Below are 24,333 nucleotides of genomic sequence, written 5' to 3' on the forward strand. Positions count from 1 at the left end.
TTCTCAGGCAAACACATGGCCTCCAGCTCAGTGAGCAGGTGCCACCTACGGCTCTGGAAGATGGAAAACCACTCAAAGTGGGTGCTGTGCTTTGCCAAATTCACAGGAGCCCTGCATTTCAGAGAGAAGCTATACAAGTTTGTGGTAGACAATGCCGCAAAATCTTAACAGTTCCTTCCAACAGTACACCATGTCTTTAAAAGAGAATGCGGACTGGCCTTCAGACAAAGGTGTTCTTTTCGGCCTTTGGCCTTGCGGAATACAAGTGAAGACAGCAGATTCTCCAGAAGAATGCCGTGGAACCAAGGCTTGGGAGGAAAGCCCCAAGGAAACCCTGCCTTTCCCAAAGTCCCCATCCATTTGTGACAGAGACTGCATAGGTCTCCCCTTGAAGCTGAAGATTGGGAGCAGGATTTCCCATTTCCTGGAGGAATGGGTTGCTTCGACCCCAGACCAGTGGGTCAGGGATACTCACTTGAATTATGGGCTCCACCCTGTCCATTTCTCATCCAGTCCCCTGTCACGCTGTCTGGTAGGCTCACCACTGAGAGTGCCAATCTGAGATCAGACTGTCAGAAAATAGGGCAGACCCACCAAGTTGGTGGTATATTCTGTAATGAGATTTTACAAATCCAATAACAAACATGCACTCCTGGATTACTATATTAGTCTTGCCGTGGAGTCACAGACAGTCCACTTATGCTCTCTCAGGACCCTCTTTACCTCCCAGACAAACTAGACTTTGTGTTGAAAGGTTATTAAAACCCAAAATCACCTGACATTAGGTTACTCCCAACCCCAAGGGGTCGGTCACTTACTCCAAGTCAATGGATACTCTGGATCTCACACCAAAAACAATGCTGAAAAGTAAATTTCTCTAGTAAACTAATTAAAGGTTTATTAGCTAAGAAAAAGAAATGAGTTATTAAGAGGTTAAAGCAGGTAAAGTACATTAACAGGTGAGTCCAAATTTGTAAACCCAAAGTGATAGCTCAGGCTACGTCCTCACTATGGGGGGGGGGTCGATTTAAGATATGCAAATTCAGCTACGCGAATAGCGTAGCTGAATTCGACATATCGGAGCCAACTTACTCTGCTGTGAGGACGGCGGCAAATCGACCTCTGCGGCTCCCCCGTCGACGGCACTTACTCCTACCTCTGCTGGTGGAGTAGAAGCGTCGATTCGGGGATTGATTGTCGCGTCCCGACGAGACGCGATAATTCGATCCCCGAGAGATCAATTTCTACCCGCCGATTCAGGCGGGTAGTGTAGACCTGCGCAAAGATGTAGCAATCTGCTAGTTTCCCATAAGTCTCTCAGGATTGCCCAAAATGATTTTGGGGATTTCTGTCTTTGCATCTGGAACGCGCTCTGTAAGTGTCCATGGCAGCTCAGAAATACAGGATTGATCCAGGGGGGAAGGATAGCTCAGTGGTTTGAGCATTGGCCTGCTAAACCCAGGGTTGTGAGTTCAATCTTTGAGGGGGCTATTTAGGGATCGGGGGGACCAAAACCCTGTCAGAGACTGTACTTGGTCCTGTTAGTGAAGGCAGGGGACTGGACTTGATGACCTTTCAAGGTCCCTTCCAGTTCTGTGAGATAGGTATATCTCCATAATATAATATAATATGTATGGAGATATACCTATCTCCCTGGATTCAATATTATAGCGTCTTCCACGGAAGGCAATTAGGCCAGTGTTTTCATTCACAGTGGGGCTCTTCCTTTGTTGGCTAAATGAAAACTGAGCTTGTGAGCTTTCAGTGTCGAACATAACAATCCATGCTTTGAAGTTAGCAATCTTTTACATTTTCCAGGCTCCAGTCTCATGTAATGGGCAGATGTAATGTAAATACAATGTGATAGCCAAAAACAATCCTTCATTAGTTTTCATTAAGTTTTACACATTAAATAATTTTTCCTCCTAATACTAACACACCTTTGATCTAGGATTATCTCACTGAAGGGTGTACATAATGTAATTACATGTAATGTGATAGCAGACAACAGAATACAGATAAGTGAAAACAGTACAATCAACATTTTTGATTTATTCTAACAAGTGAATTGGCTTGAACACACTAAGACCTTTTAGCATTTCTTTGATATTCACACACAAGTGAATTGCCCTGTTGCTCTAGCCTGAACTGGCAATCTGTTAGACAGCATCACACCCCCATCTTGAACAACTCTGTAAAACTCTAATCCAGAATGAGATTTTTCACCTCCTAGATATGGGAGTAATAGAGAGAGTTCCCTCAGAAGAAAGATTCTCAAGGTGCTACTCCATCTTTATCATTCAGAAGTGTACGGAAGGGGTCTGAGCCAATCCAGATCTCAAAAGGCTCAACAAGTGGATGAAGGAAATGTAGTTCCAGATAGAGACTCTAACTGCTACAGTGTCATCCCTGTCCCCAGGGGAATCTTCTGACTTCAGTGGATCTGACAGATGCACATATCCACATCCCAATAAGACTGGGCCATTGCAGGTTCCTAAGGTTTGCCAATGGCAGGTAGCAGTCTCAATATCGGACACTCCCATTCAGCTTGTCATTGGCCCCCCGAGATCTTTACAGAGATGGTGGTGGAAATCTTAGGCAGACTCACGTCACCGATACACCTTCCCGGACAACATCTTAATCAGAACTCTGTCCCCAGCAACAGCACACAGAACTACAATCCTCAACCTTGAATCTCCTGCAGGAGTATGGCTTTATTATAACATCAAAAAAGCCTAGAGAAGAACCACATCCTGATTGTCAGACAACATGATCCCAGTCACATAAGTGAACAACCAAGGGGGCAGCAAGAAGCCCAGCACTACAGGCTGAAGCACTGGAAATCATGCAGTGGGTGGAGAGTTGTCTCCTCTCCCTCAGGGCAACTCACATAAAGGGGGAGACCTGAACCAAAAGGCAGACTAACTCAGCAGGCACAAGGTGAACAGCTGCAAGTGGTGCCTGAATCAGGAGATCTTCTAGTTAATCATCCAATTGTTTGGCCTTTCCTTAACCATTTAAGAGGCACATAAATGTGTAGAAATCGAAGTAATTCCCCAGGGAAGTGAACCCCAGATCTATGGAAACAGATGTCCTATCACACAGATAGCCACAGGGCCCCCTCTATGTATTTCTGCCCTTCCCATTATTAGGGAAGGTGATCCAGAAAAAAAATGAGAATGGGACAGTAATATTGGTAACCCCTGGTTTTGGGACCTGATAGAGCTGAAATTGGGACCACCACTAAGCTCCCCAAAAGATCAGAAATCCTTTCCCAAGGCCCTCTACTTCATCTGGACCCAAAGTGGCTGCACCTAACAGCCTGGCTATTGAAAGGGAAGCACTAATATTGGTGGGTATGTCCTCCAGAGTCACCAGAACACTTCTTTCTTCTAGAAGAGTATCAACCTTGAAAACATGCTTCTTTAATTGGACCAAGTTTTGCGACTGGTGCCAGGAACATGAAGCAAATTCTAATTCCTCTATCTGAATTTTCTCCAAGAAGTCTTCAACAAAGGTCTCCAACCCAGCATCATTGTGCATCGTGTCTGCCCTTAGTAAAATGATGTTCACAGGATCTGCAGGTTCCCTGGCAGGAACACCTAGGTAGCCAGATTCCTTAGGGCAGTCCAGATGGCCAAACCAGTGATTAGATCTCCTTTTCCCAAGTGATTGCCACTTGTATTGAGACCACTGACAAACCATCCCTTTGAACCACTGACATCAGTATCCGCATTTTATTTGTCCATCAAAACTTGATTTCTGATAGTCATCACATCCACCAAGTGAGTGTCAGAGCTGGCAGCACTCTCCATGCAGGAACCTCATTATGAGTTTCATAAGGACAAGGTGGTGCTCAGAGTTCTGGAATTGTTTATCCCGAAGGTGAACTCTCCTTTCCACACTTCCCAAGAAGTGGTTCTAGCTTTATTCTGTCCAAATCCACAGCATCCCATCGAGGAGAAGTGGTACATCTTAGATGTCAGAAAGACTCTGAATATGTACTTCAAATGTACAGAATCCACGAGGAGATCAGGGGGCCCATTTGTATCCTGCTATCTGAAATACCAGTGACTCAGAGCTTCCAGGTCCTCTCTTGCTAGTTGGATTAGACCAGGGGTAGGCAATTTATGGCACGTGTGCCGAAGGCGGAACGCGAGCTGATTTTCAGTGGCACTCACACTGCCCGGGTCCTGGCCACCGGTCCAGGGAGCTCTGCATTTTAATTTAATTTTAAATGAAGCTTCTTAAACATTTTAAAAACCTTATTTACTTTACATACAACAATAGTGTAGTTATATATTATAGACCTATAGAAAGAGACCTTCTAAAAACGTTAAAATGTATTATTGGCATGCAAAACCTTAAATTAAATATAAATGAAGACTCGGCACACCACTTCTGAAAGGTTGCCGACCCTTGGATTAGACTATGTATTGCGAAAGGCATCGGAGATTCTGGTTTCAGAAGAGGTATGGGCACACTCCACACAATCCTTGGAGACCTTGTGGGCAGAAAAAGCTAATGCATCTTCAGTAGAAAGTGTAAGGTGGCCACCTGGTCAAGTGCTACCATCTTTATCAAGCGCTACAAGGTGGACTTCCCTGCAGAAGCTTCCTTTGGCAGGAATGTGCTACAGGCGATGGCCTGGAAATGATTTTGTCCTTTGAGCAAATATTATTGGTAGGAGGGATACCGTTTTCCCTTTTTCTGCCCTTTTCTTAACCCTCCGGACCTCTGTTCATTGCTCGCTACTTCCCAGATGTCAAGAAATGTGGGAGATGCTGGGCTGCAGAATGGAAAATTTATTATTATTAACTTCCTTTCTTCTAACAGTGTTTCTCACATTTCTACCCAACATGGATGGCTCATAAGTCCAGGGTCAGAGATTAAGTGGAGTCATTACAATAGGACTGTCTTCCTTTGTCTACTGTACATAGTTATTTCATTATCTCTGTAAGATTTGTTAATGTTATATAGGTTTTACAGTTTGGGAATAACTCATTTGGAAGAAAGCAGGAGCTGAGAGAGCATGGCTACACCATGCAGCTCCAAACTCTGATCTGTCTTCAAGAGCTGCAGAAAGTGGAGAGCAGCCCAAATGTCATCAAGAATTGTAGGAGATGCTGCTAATAGAAAGAAAGAAAGGAATTTCATTAAGAAATTTTCTATTCTTCCAAAAGACCTTTGCAATGAAGAGCATACAGTGACTTCAAACGATTTCCAAACAAAAATCAAGGAACTCACAAGACGCATGCTCATTTCCATTGTTCATAAACATTGATTTCCATTGCATCTACTTAATCCCTCTTCTTTCATTTGTACTTTGTTTAAATGGTGAGCTCCTTGTTTTAGAGACCTTGTCTTCATACCCATTTGAAAAGCACCTAGCATATTGATTATGCTACACAAATAATAAATAATAGGTTCACATCTGTGATATGTTCTTCATTAGCAATGCTGTACAGGTATATTCCATGCCCCGAGGGCATTTCATATTACTATATTAGGTGTGTGTGCTCGTCACATGCACCGCTGCTGGAGGTTTTTCCCTTAGCAGTATCCATAGGGGACCGGCTCTGGCACCATCTGGAGTGGTGCCCGCATGACGTGGTATAAGGGGCACCGTCTGCTCCCTCCACCCTCAGTTCTTTTTTACTGCCAGTGATGGTGCTGGAACATCTGCTACTTAGGCTAGCATTGTTTTATTCTCTGTTCTTGCGAACTTTGAAAACCTGTAATATAGTTAAGTATCAGAGGGGTAGCCGTGTTAGTCTGGATCTGTAAAAAGCAACAGAGGGTCCTGTGGCACCTTTAAGAATAACAGATGTATTGGAGCATAAGCTTTCGTGGGTGAATACCCACTTCGTCAGATGCGAAGTAATAATATAGTTGTACATGTTTAGTAGTTGAATTAATTACCCTTAGTAGTAGTTCTCGAACTCTTCGTTAGTCCCGAATGGGACTCAGCTCGGGGACGGGGCATGTGATCGTTTAAGCCCTGCGGTCGTTGCAAATGACCTGTGCCTGTCAGCAATCCACCTACTAGCTGCTTACAGTGCTTGGGCGAGTGGCACATAAGCGACAAGTGTTGTCTTTGTAAGTCCTTCGAACCTAGGATGAAAAAGGAGTGGAACAATCACTTAAAGGTGCTCCTGATGGAGTCGGAACTCACTCCGGCACCGGAGCAACAGTCCAACTTGGCACCGAGCACCGCGGTGTCAGTGCACAGCGCTCTGCCGGCGCCGTCCATGAGCTGGCACTGGTCCCCCTCCGCGGCTCCAGCCAAGAAGCCGAAAAAGACAAGGAGGGGAAGATCCCCTACTTCCTGCAAGGGAAAAGATAGGGCTGGGAGTGAGTGAAAACCTGCCCCGGGCAGGTCAATGCCCCCTTCGGGAAGTTGGGCCCCAGCTCACACCGACCGGTGCAGCCCATCCCAAGATTTGCCTGCAAGTCCAGATAGCGGTACAGGCCTCCGCCAGCTCCATATGCTGTTGACGCCCGAGGCTCTGCAGGCAGCTCAGGAGACCCTGACGCTTCCGGTGCCACCCACACCGGCTCCAGCGGTACCCAGGTCTCAGGGTAAACCCACCTTGGGACTTCCGCTTGTGTCCCCACCTCAACGGCACTGTTCCCCATCGCGAGGAATGTCCCACCACTGCTCCCCCTCCAAAAACCATCACGCCTCAAAGAGGCAGACTCAGCGGAGCCCTCTTCAGTCCCCAGACCTTGTGCACAGACAGCAGGATTCGAGGCGTACCTCGCCGGTAGCCTGGCGCAGATCTATCGAGGTATGCACCCCGTGCAGGAGCATCGAGACTGACCCCTCGCATCGCCAACAGCTCAGTACAGATCCTGGGACTGATCCAGGGATCGAAGCCACTGGACTACCGTCGTCGATCTCCAAGACGGGGATCGCCATGTTCAGGGAGTTCCTCCCTGCAACCGGTGCGTGATAGCTCCCAGGCCCACTCGACGTCCCAGTACTGGTCGGGTAGCGTAAGGCATAGATCACCAGATTTCTGACGCCGATCCACTGAACACCATCTGTCCCCGAGGCCCCGACCAAGACGTTTGTCCCACTCAGACAGGTCTGCGTCCAGGCACAGCGACCGGCACTGATCAGATAAGAGCCGCCGCTCCACCCGATCCTGGTCACTGGGTAGTGACTGCTCCGGCTATAGCTCAGCACCGAGCAGGGCTCCCTAACTGCGGGACAGCCTCTGGTGCCTGCGGTGCTGCCTACATCATCAGCACCGAAACCTGTCCCATGGCCCCAGGCACAGTGGCCAGTGGCATGGAACCCCTGAGGGTTCACCCAGCCTTCCCAGGCTGCACGCTGGGTGTTGGGAGCCTCAGACAGGCGAGCGGCCTCAGCATCCCACCCCTCTAGTGCCCAAGGGGGGTAGGACCCCACAGGTCCAGGAGGACCCAGGGGAGTAGACTGCTGGACCACCAATGGATGTGAAGGTTCCTGCGGTACTGGCATCGTCCTCATCATCGCCAGACAAGGCTATCATGGAGCCCCTCACCCAGTTCCTCAAAACGATGCTAAGGCACACCAGGAACTATTGAAGAGGGTTGCATCTAACCTGGGCCCCAGGCTGAGGAGTTGGAAGAACCTTCTGACTCCTTGTTTGATGTCCTCGGCCCCTGCCAGAGTGGCCCTATCCCTTCATGAGGGGGTATCAAAGATTACCACCACCCTGTGGCAGACTCCCTCCTCCTTGCCCCCAATCTCTAAAAGGGCTGAACATAATACGTGTGCCAACAAAAGGGCATGAGTACCTATACTCCCACCCGGCCCCCAATTCCCTTGTGGTTGAGGCGGTTAACCACAGAGAGAGGCGAGGTCTACCCGGGGCTACCCCCAAAAATAAAGACTCAAGGAGGCTGGATCTTTTTGGGCATAAGATTTATTCGTCTTCCAGCCTGCAATTGAGAGTGACCAATCACCAGGCCCTCCTTGGCCACTCTGATTACAACATGTGGCAGGCCATGGCCAAGTTCAAGGCTTCACTATCCGAAGGATCCAGGAAGGAATTCTGGGTGATCCTCGAGCAGAGCATGACGGCGGCCAGAGCAGCCCTCTAAGTGGCTTCCGACGCGGCGGACTCTGCAGCCTGCACTATGGCCTCCACCATCTCCATGTGGCGAGCTTCCTGGCTGCTCCTCTCGGGCTTGTCCACCAAGGCTCAGCAGTCAATTCAGGACCTTCCCTTCGATGTCCAGGCCCTATTTGCAGAACAGACTGATACCAAGCTGCACGGTTGAAAGGGCCCCCATACCACCCTGAAAACACCAGGGTTGTACATCACAGGCCCAGCACATAAGTGATTCAAACCGCAACAGCCTCAGGGACAAGGGAGCCAGTCTTAGTAGGACCTGCCTCACAAGAAGGCCAATGGCTACAAGTGCCGCCCAAGCCACCCTCCTCCACCCCCTGCTCAGTTGGGCTCCACCCGGAATAAGCAAGGGGCCAAGCGACCGTTTTGAGGGTGTGCCTGAGGGCAACCTATCAGTCTATTCCCCGGATCCATCTTCTCTGTTTTTTTCCAACCGCCTTTTCTTTTTCCTCCCTGCATGGACCGTGATAACCTCAGACTGCTGGGCCCTGAACACAGTGGCGCAGGGCTACACCTTTTAGTTTCTTTTCTACCCCCCTTCCGCGTCGCTCTTCAGGGATCCTTCTCATGATACTCTCCTTGCGCAGGAGATCCAAGGATTGCTGCAGATATGGACGGTGGAGGAAGTTCCTCTAGAGTACAGGAACAGGGGATTTTATTCCCAATCCTTTTTAATCCCAAAGGCGGTCTGCGTCCCATTCTGGACCTGCGAGACCTCAACAAGTACCTAAAGAAACTGAAGTTCCGCATGGTCTCCTGGCCTCTATCATCCCCTCCCTGGATCCGGGAGACTGGTATGCCACCCTCGACTTAAAGGACACATTCTTTCATCTATCCGTACCTCAACAACTGGCTGGTCAAGGGCAGCTCCAAGTCTCAGGTCCAAAGGGATGTTGTGGTGCTGCAAGCCACTTGCCTCTCCCTGGGCCTACTGGTGAACAACAAAAAGTCCACGTTAGTTCCAGCATAAATGATAGAATTCATCGAAGCTGTGCTCGACTCAACCTGCACGAGAGTGTTCCTACCGCTTGAAAGGTTTCAGGCCTTGACAGACCTAATTGTGAAGGTGTCCGCGTTTCCCCTGACTACAGCCAGGGTCTGCCTGCATCTGCTGGGCCATATGGCAGCTTGCACATACGTTGTTCACCATGCCAGGCTCCTCATGCGGCCCCTGCAGCAATAGCTGACGACGGTCCTATTCTAGTCCGGGGATCACCTGGAAAAAATTTTGACCATTCCCCCAACAGTACTCACTTCGCTGTGATGGTGGACCGGTCGCAAGAAGGTCCTTGAGGGAGTTCTGTTTGACAGCCCCCCTCACTCCATTGAGTTGGTGTCAGACGCCCCGGGCTTTGGCTGAGGTGTGCACCTCGGAGCTCTTCAGATCCAGGATATGTGGTCCCCAGAGGAGATGGCACTGCACATAAATGTCAAAGAACTCAGAGCGGTCCGATTGGTGTGTGGTGTCTTCCTACCTCACCTTTCAGGCAAGATGGTGAGAGTCCTGACGAACAACAGAGCCTTGATGTTGTTCATCAACAGGCAAGGGGGAGCGCAGTCATCGGCTCTCTGCCAGGAGCCTCTCCGGCTCTGGAACTTCTGCATCGACCATGAGATCCACTTGGAGGCTTGTAACCTCCCTGGTGTCAAGAGCACGCTAGCGGATCACCTCAGCAGGGTCTTCTCCTCTCACCACGAGTGGTCGCTCCATTGCGATGTAGCCTAAATGGTCTTCCAGAGGTGGGGAACTCCTCAAGTGGACTTGTTCACCACCGGGCAAAACAGAAAATGTCATCTATTTTGCTCTCGGCAAGGTCTGGGCAAGTACTCCCTCTCCAACACCTTCCTCCTGTCGTGATCAGGGGGCCTGATGTATGTGTTCCCTCCGATCCCACTCATTGCCAAGGTCCTGGCAAAGATCATGCTAACTCGTGCCCTGTCTCTCTTGATCGCCCCGGCGTGGCCTCGTCAGCTCTGGTTCGGCACATTCATGAACCTGTCAGCGGCCCTTCCCTGTCCCCTGCCCAACTAACTGGACCTGCTGTAACAGGATCATGGTTGGCTCTTACATCCCAACCTTGTGTCCCTCCACCTCTCAGCGTGGATGCTGCGTGGCTGAACCCGGAAGAGCGGACCTGTTCAGAGGAGGTCCAACAGGTCCTCCTGCAAAGTAGGAAGCCTTCAACTAGACTGACTTACCTGGTCAAGTGGACGAGGTTTTCCTGCTGGGCGTCCGAGCGTGGCATCTCTCCCTCGCGTTCTTCCACAGAGGCTGTCCTAGATTATCTACTTCATTTGAGAAACCAGGGCCTGGCACACTCTTCCATTAGAGTGCATCTCGCGGTCATCTCCGCTTTTCGCCCGCCAATCCAAGGACAGACAGTGTTTTCCCATGACATGACTGTCAGATTCTTTAAAGGGCTCGAGAGACTTTTTCCCTAAGTATGGACTCCTGTTCCACAGTGGGATCTTAACTTGGTCCTCTCTAGGCTCACAGGCCCGCCCTTTGAGCCGCTGGGTTCCTGCTTCCTTTTCCACCTGTCATGGAAGGTCGCATTCCTGGTGGCGGTGACATCAGCGAGATGAGTCTCTGAAATTAAAGCCTTGACCTCGGAACCACCGGACATGGTCTTCTACAAAGACAGGGTTCAGCTGCGGTCCCACCCGGCCCTCTTGCCGAAGGTGGTGTCTACCTTCCATATCCTGATGCTCTGTCCTAAACCGCACAAGACCAGTGAGGAGAGGCATCTTCATGTGTTGGACGTCTGAAGGGCCTTGGCTTTTTACTTGGAATGTACCAAGCCTTTCCGTAAATCAACTCAGCTCTTCATCGCTACAGCGGATAGGATGAAGGGCCTTCTGGTGTCCTCACAGAGGATTTCCAATTGGTTTAACCTCGTGTTAGACCTGGCGGGGGTTCCACTGCTGCCAATTGTCAGAGCCCACTCAACTAGAGCACAAGCATCTTCAGCGGCCTTCCTGGCACACATACCTATCCAGGATATCTGTAGAGCCGCAACGTGGTTCTCTGTCCACACGTTCATGGCCCATTATGCCATCACTCAGAAGTCCAGGGACAACACTGGGTTCAGCAGAGCTGTGTTGCAATCTACACGTCCGTGAACTCCTACCCACCTCCATGGGTACTGCTTTGGAGTCACCTAATATGGAATGGACATGAGCAAGCACTCGAGGAAGAAAAGACAGTTACCTTTTCCGTAACTGGTGTTCTTCGAGATGTGTTGCTCATGTCCATTCCACAACTCGCCCTCCTTCCCCACTGTCAGAGTTTCCGGCAAGAAGGAACTGAGGGTGGGGGGAGCCAGTGGCACCCCTTATACCGCGCTATGTGGGCACCACTCCAGAGGGCGCCAGAGCCAGTCCCCATCGGATATTGCTAAGGGAAAAACTTCTGGCATAGTACATGTGGCGAGCACACACACCTACTATGGAATGGACATGAGCAACACATCTCGAAGAACACCAGTTATGGAAAAGGTAGCTGTCTTTTAATGCTGGTATTTTGTTTGTTTTTGTTTAGTGCAGTACATATGGTAAGGTATAGATTATATTACTGTGAAGTGGGATGCCTGAGCTTTCTGATGGGATGAAGTGAATGTTTGGCTGAAAAGTATGAGACATTGAACTGAATTAATCAAGCCGTTGGTTCATGAAAAACTATGTAACTCATTATTTCTTTCAAAATGGCCCTAACTTGTTCTCTGGACATCAAAAAACCTGACAGTCAAAAATGTTGACATTTTTCCACTAGTACTTTTATAATTTCCATGCACCTTTTTAGGATTCACAGGACTGTTCTGATTTGCCTTTGTGGGGGACAGGGGGAGCAAAGTATGCAGGGGAGTAGTATTATAGTTAAAAGATATTTTTTAAAACTCCAGCATGTACTGTATGGACAACACTTAAAATAACCTTTTCTCTTTTCAAAAGGACATTTTTCCTTCAATCCCTTATTTTCTGTCACATAAAAAATAAATTGTAAGCATGGAAATTAAGTCATTAAATTCATTTTTACTAGCTACCAATTGATTGATGAATTATTTATTGTAATGTAATATGCAGGTGATTATTAGCAACTTTAAAGAGGAAACAAAATTAAAATAAGTTGGTTCATATCAACCATTATTAAAGAAACCAACCCTATTACTTACTGAGCAGCAGCTTTATTTGTATAAAAAAATCATCATTTTTCGTTACACAAGTTATTTGGTGTATGAAAACTGATGAGAAAGCAAATCTGGGTAAATTAGCTTTTGGACGTCATTGTTTTCATAGCGATCGAGCCAGTTTAAACATAATTAAAACCCAAGTAAAAAAATACCTCCAGAGCCCTCTGCTGGTAAATTAGGTAAACAATGTGTGCCTTAGATCTCAGCTGTTTGCAGGAGTCTGACAATTACCCAGTAGTTTAACTGTGCTCCCTTGACAGTTAATTACACATGAGCACTAAGCTAATATCATTTTACAAATGAAGGCCCACAAGTAATTTTGATTTGAAATGGGTTTTAGTTCTCCAGAACATTATACAGTGCGTTTGTGAGTTTCAATTAGAGATAAAGCTGTAGCTTTGTCATTCAGTTAAAAAAAATTAAAACACGTTGAAGTAAAATCATCATAAAGAACTGGAAATATTTTTTTTAAATGTGTGCATTATAATAGTATGGATCAGGGGTCAGCAACCTTCAGCACGCGGCCCATCAGGGTAATCCGCTGGCAGCTCCCAGTGGCTGCTGTTCGCCGTTCCCGGCCATTGGTTATATAAAAGTAGCAAGATGGTTATACAGTGAAAAAAATTCCTGTTTTTAAATAAGAGATACTGATGAATTTAGATAATAGGTAGTAAACCCAAAGCAGCTACCTTTAAATATGAATGTGGGATATTTGGTTTACCTTTCACACTTGTAGAGCAGGTATCTCTTTGCCTCTTCAGCATGCTTTTTATAATCCAAGAGGTCAAATTAAATCAGTTTAGGCAGACAGGTTCTAAATATTATGACACTGAGTTCCTATATTGTTAGTATAAATTATATATTTAGAGTTTGAGGAGTAGTTTTTGCCTCAACTTAAAATAAATGTGGCAGAAACTTAAATGTTGATGGTTTTTATAGAATAATTTGGGTTTGAAGGGTTTTCTTGTAAGTTCTGCCCACTCTGTCATTGGATTTGATTGTTAACTGTAACCTGTCCCTGTTGTCTGGGTTTGTCAAATTCAACCATTGATGGGACAAAAGAATGTTTTCGCATAGCTTTATAAATTAAGAACAATCCCATGTTATTTCTATGTAAAAATCTCTCTTTAAAAGCTGCAACACACCAATACTGTACATGTAGAACACTGTATTATAAGGTGCATAAGTTTCATACATTATCATAGACTATCAGTGTTGGAAGGGACCTCAGGAGGTCATCTAGTCCAACCCCCTGCTCAAAGCAGGACCAATCCCCAGACAGATTTTTTCCCCAGATCCCTAAATGGCCCCCTCAAGGATTGAACTCTCAAACCTGGGTTTAGCAGGCCAATGCTCAGGCCAATGCTCAAACCACTGAGCTATTCCTCCTCCCCATGATTGTGAAGTGGAAAATTCCACATATACCTAACCCCTTGGGTTTTGGTTGTTTTGTTTGGATTAAAAATATCCAGGTCTGTGAATATTCATGTAAAGTTTACTTTGTTTATGTGTAGGTTGAACAATACCGTAATGTCATCTTTCATGGTCCAGAAGGAAGTTTGCAAGACTACGTAGCACATCAGATAGCGCTCTGTATGAAGGTATTAAACAAGCATACAGAATAAATAATTCTAGAAAGAGCATGTAAAGCTTCCCTAAACCTGTGAATTTTCAACACAGAAAAAGCAAATGGCTGCCGGATTCACCTGTGAAATTGTTAAAGTTGAAGTGGATGCTGATTTCTCCAAGGAGCAGCTTGCAGAATTATTCATCAATAATGGTAAGATTATTTCAGCAGATCTATTTTGATCAGTAGAAGGCTACTTCTAAAGATGCTTTCGGAAGAAACATTAAAGCACGCTGTATAGCCTATGGCATATTTTTAATAGAGTTCTGAAAATCTCACAAATTCTGGAGAAGGAAACAAGGCTCTCAAGTGAGCTAGTGCTAAAGATGACAGTCCAGAAATGAGCTTTGTGTAAACTTTGTCTTTTACATTAATGGATTCTTAATATTTTTTCTCCTGTCCCCTTTCATGTTTCCTTATCTTAGTGAACATTTCACTTGATTTCCAAGGTTCAGAAATGTTGAACCAGAAATATAAGAACATTGCTACTTTATCATGCCTGCTGGCTGAATACAGCACTTTATTCTCCAGAGCTATCAGCATCTTTCGTGAGCAATGAAAACTAGTTTTAAAAAATTCTATAAAGTAGTTGAAAAAACAGCATTGGAGTTATTATTTTCTGGAAAAAACAAGGAAATTATATAGAGAGAGATCCAATAAACTGGATTAAAGAAAAAAACAAATACTGATTATCCTAAATGGAATATTAGCTAGAGTTATTCTACTTATCCAGTTCTTAAGTTTTGAACTTATTTGTACTTTTACTGTCTACTGGAATTTTTCACAGTAGAAGAATGCCATTTTTCAACTTCAGTTTATTAAAACAATAGGCTTCAGACTGTGTAAGATCAATGAATGTCTCCAATTCCGGGAGACCTGGATAAATGTAGTGAGCCATTTCTATAGGATCACTTTTAGTCCTTTTTAAATCAGTGGGTTTTTTATTTGTTTGTTCTACATAGCCTTTTTTGAAAACCCAGATTTTTGTGATACTTCATTATTTATTGCTCAAATATTATCTTTTTCTGATTGGTAGGTGGTGTGTTAAATATTGTTAATCGTATTGTCCAGTTTTCCATGGTATTACATTTAACAGCATACAAGCACATCTGTATTTGGAATACTAGAATAGTATTATGTTAACACAATGTTATTTCACCTTAAGAGAGCTTTCGCTGCATACATCTTCTTTAATCTGTCCAGTACTTAATAAGTACTTCTCTTCACTGTGGCTAAAAGTTTCAAATGTCAGTGAGAGTAATGGATTTTCAGCACCTCTGAAAATCAGACCTGTTCTTTAGATATTTTAAATGTGGATTTAAGTGCCTAACTGTAGGCATCAATCCATGTGTATTTTGTCTTATTGCTACAGAACAAAGTTAAATTCCTGTTGCTAGTGTAATGTGAACCACTTTTTAAAACAATGATAAACAGTTATACAAAGATTGAAATATCCCACAACAGATATTTTGGAGCAGCATACTTATTCTTGAAATGGTTCTGGTCAGCATGCCTTAACTATAATTTTGGGATGACCAGTAAAGAAGAATAAAAAAGAGAGATGGCTAAGTAATGAAAGCTGATAAGGAAGGCAGGACGGACTAACACCACACTTGGTAAAAACAATTGGGAGGAAAAACTAAGGAAGGGAGAGCATAGAAGAGGAACTGAATGTGGGGAAAAGGGGGATAGAGCAGACACATAATGGGATTCTGCTCTGCCTTTTAAGGTTTCTTGTTTTGTTTTGTTTTTATTTGTAAAAAAAGAGAGAAACAGTGAGAAAAAGAAAATGGAATAGACAAAAAAATTGGGGGAGAATGAAGAAATGGTAAAGAAAAGAGAGAATACATTTAGCATTTAGGCTAGTTAAATGTGTTTTATTGTTCCCAGGTCATCATATTTCTGTGGATAGAATCCTATAGCCTTCCTAGTTTGATGAGAAGGCAGGTGTTGGTACAATATTATTGGTGAGACTGGGGCACACTGCTGGTTGCTACTGACTAACTTAAACAGGATAGGGTTCTAAAATAAATAAAATTGACATGAAACAGGTAACTTTTTTTTTCTATTTTTTTTTCTGATTTAAGTGCTAGCATAACACTGCATTTTAATGGGCTTTTTTATATTTATATTGACAGAGCTGTGATGATTTACACAAGCTGGGAATCTGGCCCATTATCACTTTATTTAAAAAAATAAAACAAGTAATAGCTGAGGATGGGTTCTTGAGATTCCTATTGGGATGAGAAATTTTGGGAACTCATACAGACAAGCATAAGCAGAATTCTTAAGCAGGGTCTTTGTTTTAAAATACACAGTTTTTTTGTGATTTATCATTTGTGCTTCATTCTCTGGTAGTCAAAAAAGCGAATAGAATGCTGGGAATCATTAAGAAAGGGATCGATAGTAAAACAGAAAATATATTGCCTCTATATACATTCTTGGTACGCCCACATCTTGAATACTCCATGCAGATGTGGTTGCCCCATCTCAAAAAAGATATATTGGAATTGGAAAAGGTTCAGAAAAGGGCAACAAAAATGATTAGGGGTATGGAACCTCTGCCATATGAGCAAAGATGAATAAGACTGGGACTTTTCACCTTGGAAAAGAGACGACTAAGGGGGGATATGATAGAGGTCTATAAAATCATGACTGGTGTGGAGAAAGTAAATAAGAAAGTGTTATTACTCCTCCTCATAACACAAGAACTAGGGGTCACCAAATGAAATTAATAGGCAGCAGGTTTCAAACAAACAAACAAACAGAAGTATTTTTTCACACAATGGACAGTCAACCTGTGGAACTCCTTGCCAGAGGATGTTGTAAGGCCAAGACTATAACAGGGTTCAAAAAAGAACTAGATAAATTTATGGAGGATAGGTTTATCAGTGTCTATTAGCCAGGATGGGCAGGGATTGTGTCCCTAGCCTCTGTTTGCCAGAAGCTGGGAATGGATCACTTGATGATTACCTGTTATGTTCATTCCCTCTAGGGCACCTGGCATTGGCCACTGTCAGAAGACAGGATACTTGGCTAGATGAACCTTAGGTCTGACCCAGTATGACTGTTCTTATCTTCTATGTTCTTATGCTCATACCTAATTGAGATTTTGTCATGAATGCAGCTCTTCACTTTTTGTACAGGATTTGAGTATGGGATCATGCTGTTATGTATGAACTTATTCCCAATAACTCATGTGAATAATTATACATAAAGGTAAGAACCAGTGCCTTAATTGCTATGGCCACAGTGTCAGATAATTTCTGAGCAGCATCACAGCTCTTATCAAAACTGGTAAACATAGATGCGAGAAAGGTAAATTTTTAATAAATTGATATAATTTATAAATTTTGTCCTCATAGAAAATACATTATTATCATTGTACAAAGGGATAGTTGGTTTAACATTATGCAGTAAAATACATAGGATATTTTTATATAATGTCTTTCATATAAATAGTCAGTGGCACTGGAACACTTTTAATAGTGGGGGTGCTGAAAGCCAGCCCCCTTGCCCCTGTCCATCCCCCACCCCGAGCTGGGGCCAGGAGTAGGGCTGTGTCTCCAGGAGGGGGGGAGACGCGGACAGAGGTAAGGGGGACGAGGCTGGGGCCACAGCTGGGGGCGAGCACGGGTCCAGGAGCAGAGCCTCAGGCTGCAGGGCTGGCAGCCAGGATCCTGGGAGAAGAGCCCCCGGAGCAGGGCCGGCAGCCAGGACCCTGCGTGTGTGTGTGGGGGGGGGGGCAGAAGCAGAGCCCCACATAAAACCTGGGGGTGCTGCAGCACCCCCCACACCGATAGTTCCCACACCTATGTAAATAGTATCCAAAAGCATTTTGCAAAGTCACTACAAATAATACATTAGAGTTTAACACACAAAGAGAAGTGATGGTGAATTGAAGATAAAGAAATGCTATCTCACAGTGCAGCAACTGCAAAGAAAGATGAGACTTGTGCCAACTGTAACCAGATTGCATGGAGAGGCAGAGGAGGCTGGAGTAAGTGGGTTGGGGATTAGAGAGAGACTTAACCTGTGCTATTGGGTGGAGTGAGTTTATGGAGTTTTAAAACAAGGGGACAATTTTGATCTAATGCTTGATATTATTGGGGAGCCAGTGGAATTGTTTGAAGATGGGGATGATGTAGTTATGGATAGAAACGTTCCACACATGCTGCACCCTGGAGAGCTAGGATTCAGAAAGGCTATAAAGAAAGAAGTTGCAGTGAGAAGAGATTAAGGCATGGGGATTTGAACAGAGGTGGAATCAATGCAATATCTTAAGTGGCTAATGTTGTGAAGGTGATAAACAAGTACATTTGAAAACATGGAATTTATCAGAGGAGAAACATTTCAAGTTATGAATGTTGTTAAGGTTAAGTCACATACACTGTCCTCATGCTCAGTGTTCCCTCTAATTTTTCCCACTCATTTGCAGAATATATTTTGTTATGTGCACCAGTATGGATGTGATGTGTGACACATCACCTCCATATTCGTGCGCATAACCAAATTAATGTGGCAGGGTGGGGCCAAGGTGTTCGGAGTGTGGAAGGGGACTCAGGGCTGGGGCAGAGGGTTGGGGTGTGGGCTCTGGGGTGGGGATGGGGATGAGGAGCTCAGGCAGAGGGTTGGTAGATGTGTGGGGGGGTGAGGGCTCTGGCCGGGGATGCAGGCTCTGGGGTGGGGACGGGGATGAGGGGCTCAGGGCTGGGGCAGAGGGTTAAGGTGCAGGGGGTGAGAGCTCCAGCTGGAGGTGGGGGCTCTAGAGTGGGGCTGGGGATGAGGGGTTTGGGGTGCAGTGGGGTTCCCTGGGGCTACTGCGGGGAGAGAGGGCTCCCCTCCAGCTCTCTCCCTGCAGCAGCACCTGGACTGCAGGGGAGAGGTGCCTGTCTCCCAGCCGCAGCAGGTCCGGGGCTGGGCTGGGTCGGAGCTGGGGAAGAGGGAGGGGCACCATGGCAGGTCTAGGGCTTGGGGAGAGGCACCTTTCCCCGCCTGAGCCCTGAGCACCTGCGCGGCACCAAATAGGGAGCTGTGCAGCTGCACAGCTTAGAGGGAACTTAGCTCACAGGAAGGATCATCCCAACTTTAGTAAAGGCAGGTTAGGAAAGTGGAAGATAGTTAAAAATGCATAGCCAAAAGACTAGCCATGTGGCACGTAATAGGGGCCTGTAAAGAACAGACATGCCTTTAGAGCCCTAGGAGCCCTCCTGTCCTGCATTAGCAGCTGTTTAAGAGATGAAGTACAAAGTTAAGGGATAAATGGTTAATTTTTGACATGGAAATAGGTTAATAGTAGAAAGTTCCAAGGACCTGTACTAGAACTGATTTGACTTTACTAATTTACTAAATTTACTAATGATGTGAAAAGAAGAAAAAGAACAAACCGTGAAGTAGCAAAATTGTGTTTGACACAATTATTTAGGTTAGACAAGACTAAAGATTGTGAGAAACCTCAAAATGGCCTAACAAAGTTAGGTCAATAGGTAACACAATGGCAGCTGAAATTCATTCTTAGAAAATTTGTTGTTTTATTGTTTTATATTTATATTGCAGTGGCACACAGATTCCTCAACCAGAGGATGGTACCATTCTGCTAGGTACCTGTGTATATATACACATCTCTGCCCTGAAGAATTTATGGTCTAAGAAAACAAATGGCAAACCAAGATTAGGCAAGATAGAGGGTTGAATATAATCACACGTATACAATTTTTATATATATTTGCAATTTTTTGGACATTATAGATAAAGAGGCAACTATCCCCAACTATGCCTCAACCTAGCTATCATTAATTGGCTGGTTTCCTATAGGCAACACATAAGAGGTGGGTGTTGAGGAGGAATTAGAATGCAGAGAGGGTAGTGTCCCCATGAATCAGTTCAGGGAAGGCAAGCTAACACAATGGAGGGAAAAGAGTGTCTTATGCATCCGAAGAAGTGGGCTGTAGCCCATGAAAGCTTATGCTCTAATAAATTTGTTAGTCTCTAAGGTGCCACAAGTACTCCTGTTCTTTTTGCGGATACAGACTAACACGGCTGCTACTCTGAAACTTATGAATCTGGAATGACCATTACATCACTGCCTTGTATACTGGTGTAGGCTTTACGGTGTGCCAGAATGAGTAGGAATAAGCACATTCCCAAAGATCTTGGCTCACCATCTTTTCTTCTCTACCTCTGAAGCAGGGATCATTGTATTAGGATACTGAAGTTTGTAGTAAATGTGAAGATGAAATGGTGTCCATTTTAGGATTCTTTCTTTAGATAATAATTTCAAAAACCATTCTTTTCTTACTATGTAGTATGATTTTTTTCCCCTGCTGTTTGGTATTTCCCTTTTGTTTTTGAATACTAAATGTTGCATAATCCATTCAATTTTTACTATTTTTCCCATAATTTTAAAAGGCAAAAATAAATTTTTTTTCTCAAGCAGCATGTTAATGCTAAATGTAATATTTGTAACTAAAAAGAGATTTGCACAAGCATATATTAATGGGTTCTTTTTGTTACAGCTTGTCTGGTCCCAGTGAAACAGCTTTCTGTGAGCAAGAAAACCATTGTGATTTTAGAGAATCTGGAAAAAGCTTCATTATTTGATTTACTGGGAGACTTTCTGACACCTCTTGAGAATCGTGGTTCTGAAAATCCTTGCACTTTTCAAAAAGGTATTAAAAACAAAGTTGGGTAGAGAAATATTTTATTATAATGATACAGTTTTAATATAATAGATAATGTGTGGAGAGTTTATTTAGAGAATTAAGATTCTATAGTTTTGTTGGTTTTATATATAGTTTCAAACTATCTGTTCTCAACTGCATGTGAGAAATGTTAGTTATTTTTTATTTGTAATTTAATTGCATTTATTAGAAACAAATATAATGCTGCTTGCTTTTAACAATCACTTATGTAGATTGTAGGAAAGCTTTGATTATTGCAATAAAATGTCTTTTGGTTCATTTTTAGCAAATGGTGTGCCTGATGCATATTACTTTCATGAGAACTGCTTTCTAATGGGGACAATTGCAAAGTCTCGTCTCCAAGGCTCCGACTTGTTGGTTCAGCAACATTTCCGCTGGGTTCAACTAAGGTGGGATGGAGAACCAATCCATGGCTTGCTTCAAAGGTTTTTAAGAAGGAAAGTTATAAATAAGGTAAGAAACGCTGAAATTGGCTTCAGTATTTTTTTCAGAAAAAAGTGTGCAATGCTATTGTCTCATTAGAGTTGGTATGGCAACACCCATTTTTTCATGTTCTCTGTGTGTGTGTGTGTGTGTGTGTGTGTATATATATATATTATATATATATCTTCCTACTGTATTTTCCACTGCATGCATCCGATGAAGTGGGTTTTAGCCCACGAAAGCTTATGCTCAAATAAATTTGTTAGTCTCGAAGATGCCACAAGTACTCCTCGTTCTTTTTGCTGATACAAACTAACACGGCTACCACTCTGAAACGTGTTTAGAAAAAGTGATCCTTTAGTTTAAAAAACTTGTGAGCATACAATATCATAACTATTCCACACCAAAAACTACACTAAAATAACAATGTTACAGAACATTAAAAGCAAACAAAATCAGTTTGAAGGATAAATGTACCATGTCTATAATATACTTTGTTAGTTAATTTGCGTGACCTCACTTGATTGGCATAAAGACACAGGTCTGCCACAGACAGTAGTAAGGATAGTTACTGTCTGTTTGCAAATATCTACATGAAAAAGGTCTCTTTGAAGGTGTTTATAATCCTGTAACTGTACATGGCAATAGAATATGAAGCAAAAATAAAAGCCTTGTCCCAAAGAGTCTACAATCTAAAGATGTAAGCGGGTGTGATACAGTTAAGTGTCCTGTGTATCTCTGCTAGGCTTAACAGAACAAAAGGATTTTCAGAAGCAATTTGGAGAAAAGGGAGGGCTTAGCATACATTGCAAAAAAAGTTAACATCATTCTGAGGTGTATTGTCAGGAGTGTTGTAAGCAAGACACAAGAAGTAATTCTTCCGCTCTACTCCATGCTAATTAGGCCTCAACTGGAGGATTGTGTCTTGGTACTACATTTCAGGAAAGATGTGGACAAATTCGAGAAAGTCCAGAGAAGAGCAACACAAATTATTAAAGGTCTAGAAATCCTGACCTATGAGGGAAGGTAGAAAAAAAATGGGATTGTTTAGTCTGGAGAAAAGAAGACTGAGAGGGGACATAACGGTTTTCAAGTACATAAAAGGTTACAAGGAGGAGGGAGAATAATTGTTCTCCTTAACCTCTGAGGATAGGACAAGAAGCAATGGGCTTAAATTGCAACAAGAGCTGTTTAGACTGGACATTAGGAAAAACTTCCTAACTGTCAGGGTTGTTAAACACTGGAATAAATTTCCTAGGGAGGTTGTGACATCTGCATCATTGGAGATTTTTAAGAGCAGGTTAGACAAAAACTTGCCAGAGATGGTCTAGATCAGCATTTCTCAAACTGGGGTCCGCAGACTCCTGGGGGTCCCTGAGGGTACTCCAGGGGGTCCGCGGGTCCCACTGATCAAGTCCTTCCCCTCCCTCAACTACTCCCCCTCTCTCTATTTCCCGGAGGCTACTGAAGACAAGCAGGGAGATTTTAGGTGCTAAAAGTCTAGCGGTGCAGCGGGGCTAAGGCAGGGCTCCCTACCTGCCCTAGCTCTGCACCACTCCCGGAAGCAGCCGGCACGTCAGGGGCGCAGGGGATCTCCGCACGCTGCCTCCACCCTGAGCGCCCACTCCACAGCTCCCATTGGCTGGGAACTGTGGCCACTTGAGGTAAGCACCTCCCAGCCGGAGCCCACACCCCCACCCCCTCCTGCCCACCAACCTCCAACCCTGCACCTTGCACTCCCTTCTGCACCCCAACCCCCTACCCCAGCCCCCTCCTGCACCCAAACTCCCTCCCAGAGCCTGCACCCCACATCCCCTCCTGCACCCCAACCCCCTGCCGCAGCCTGGTGAAAGTGAGTGAGGGTGGGGGAGAGCGAGCGATGGAAGCAGGGGGGATGGTGTGAGCAGGGGGGCAGGAAGAGGTTGGGCAGGGGTGGGGCCCTTGGGGGGTGGGGGCTGAGCAGGGGGGGCTTGGGAATTCCCCCAAAATTTTAAATCAAAATGGGGGTCCTCAAGTTGTCATTTTCGAGTCCTAAGAATCTATGATTCTATAAATTGGAAGTTTGTTCTGAGCTGAAAGGCAGTATGCAGTAAGATGTACACGAGTAGGAAAAGGAGACAAGAGGAGGAGAAAAAAATTGAGTATTAAGAAGCAGGTGGGAATAAGGGCAAAGATAGGCAGGAGCAGAGTTGTGGAATTCTTTGAAAGCTATTTGGTAACAGATAATACTAATAAGTTGGCAGCCATTGCAGAGTTGAGAAATATGGGGGGTTTGGATGGGAGCTTGGTCAGAATATCTGCAAAGGAAGATAATCTTGGCAGCAGTATTATGGATAGCTTGAAGAACAGGTTGCCATAGGAGTAGAAAAGATGACCTAACTGATAGGGAATTCAGAGGACCTATTGTTCAATTCCTGGTTCAGCTACAGGCTTCCTGAATGATCTTGGTTAAATCACCAGTCTTACCCATGTGCCTGATTTCCCTTTATCTGTTGAATGGGAATAATACCTCCCTCCCTCAGAGAAGTGTTTTGAAGATAAAATCTATTAATGATTTTGAGGTTCTGAGATGTTGTGGTGATGAGGATTAGTTAAGTTCCTAGACAGACAGACAATACTTATATAACTTTTTAAATTAGACAAATCATTCTGATGCTAAAAGTGGTGCATGTGGGATGCCCTACTTGCTAAATCTACTTGTGCTTAAAATTGACAGAGAAGCCTTAAATAGTTTCACTACCCATTGTGAATTTCCTCAAATTACTTATTTCAAAAGGCTAATTCCTTTCAAATACTTTTTTCTGTGTGAATTGTTGTTTATTTTTACAGTGCAACGGAACTCTTCAAATTTATTTTAATAAGTGAATTTCTGTGATTTTTTTCTGTGGATTAAAATTTAGTAGTGTATTTTAGTAGTATCTGCCATTGATGATGAAGATAATATTTACACAGAGAGTAAAGACAAGGAGTAAAAGGTAAAAGGCTCTTAAATCCTATTTTCAAGAGTGACTTAAGCTCCTAAAGGCCAGATTTTTAAAGGCACCTGTCTGCATCTTTGGGCTGGTCCACACTAACCCCCCACTTCGAACTAAGATACGCAACTTCAGCTACGTTATTCACGCAGCTGAAGTCGAACTATCTTAGTTTGAACTTACCGCGGGTCCACACGCGGCAGGCAGGCTCCCCCGTCGACTCCGCATATTCCTCTCGCGGAGCAGGAGTACCGGCGTCGACAGCGAGCACTTCCGGGATCGATTTATCGCGTC

General features: G+C 44.5%; 1 protein-coding gene across 1 annotated transcript in view; it reads left to right on the top strand.

Annotated features, from left to right (window-relative positions):
* CTTNBP2 (cortactin binding protein 2) overlaps positions 1-24,333 on the top strand; it is a 191,928-nt gene that overhangs the window by 135,511 nt on the left and 32,084 nt on the right. The window contains 4 exon segments of the mRNA XM_026648734.2: positions 13,831-13,917; positions 13,997-14,096; positions 20,459-20,611; positions 20,910-21,097. Of these exon segments, the coding sequence (XP_026504519.2) occupies positions 13,831-13,917; positions 13,997-14,096; positions 20,459-20,611; positions 20,910-21,097 (528 nt within the window).

The sequence above is a fragment of the Terrapene carolina genome, unplaced genomic scaffold (assembly GCF_002925995.2).
Source record: "Terrapene carolina triunguis isolate 2854851 unplaced genomic scaffold, T_m_triunguis-2.0 Scaffold68, whole genome shotgun sequence".
Lineage (NCBI taxonomy): Eukaryota > Metazoa > Chordata > Testudines > Emydidae > Terrapene > Terrapene triunguis.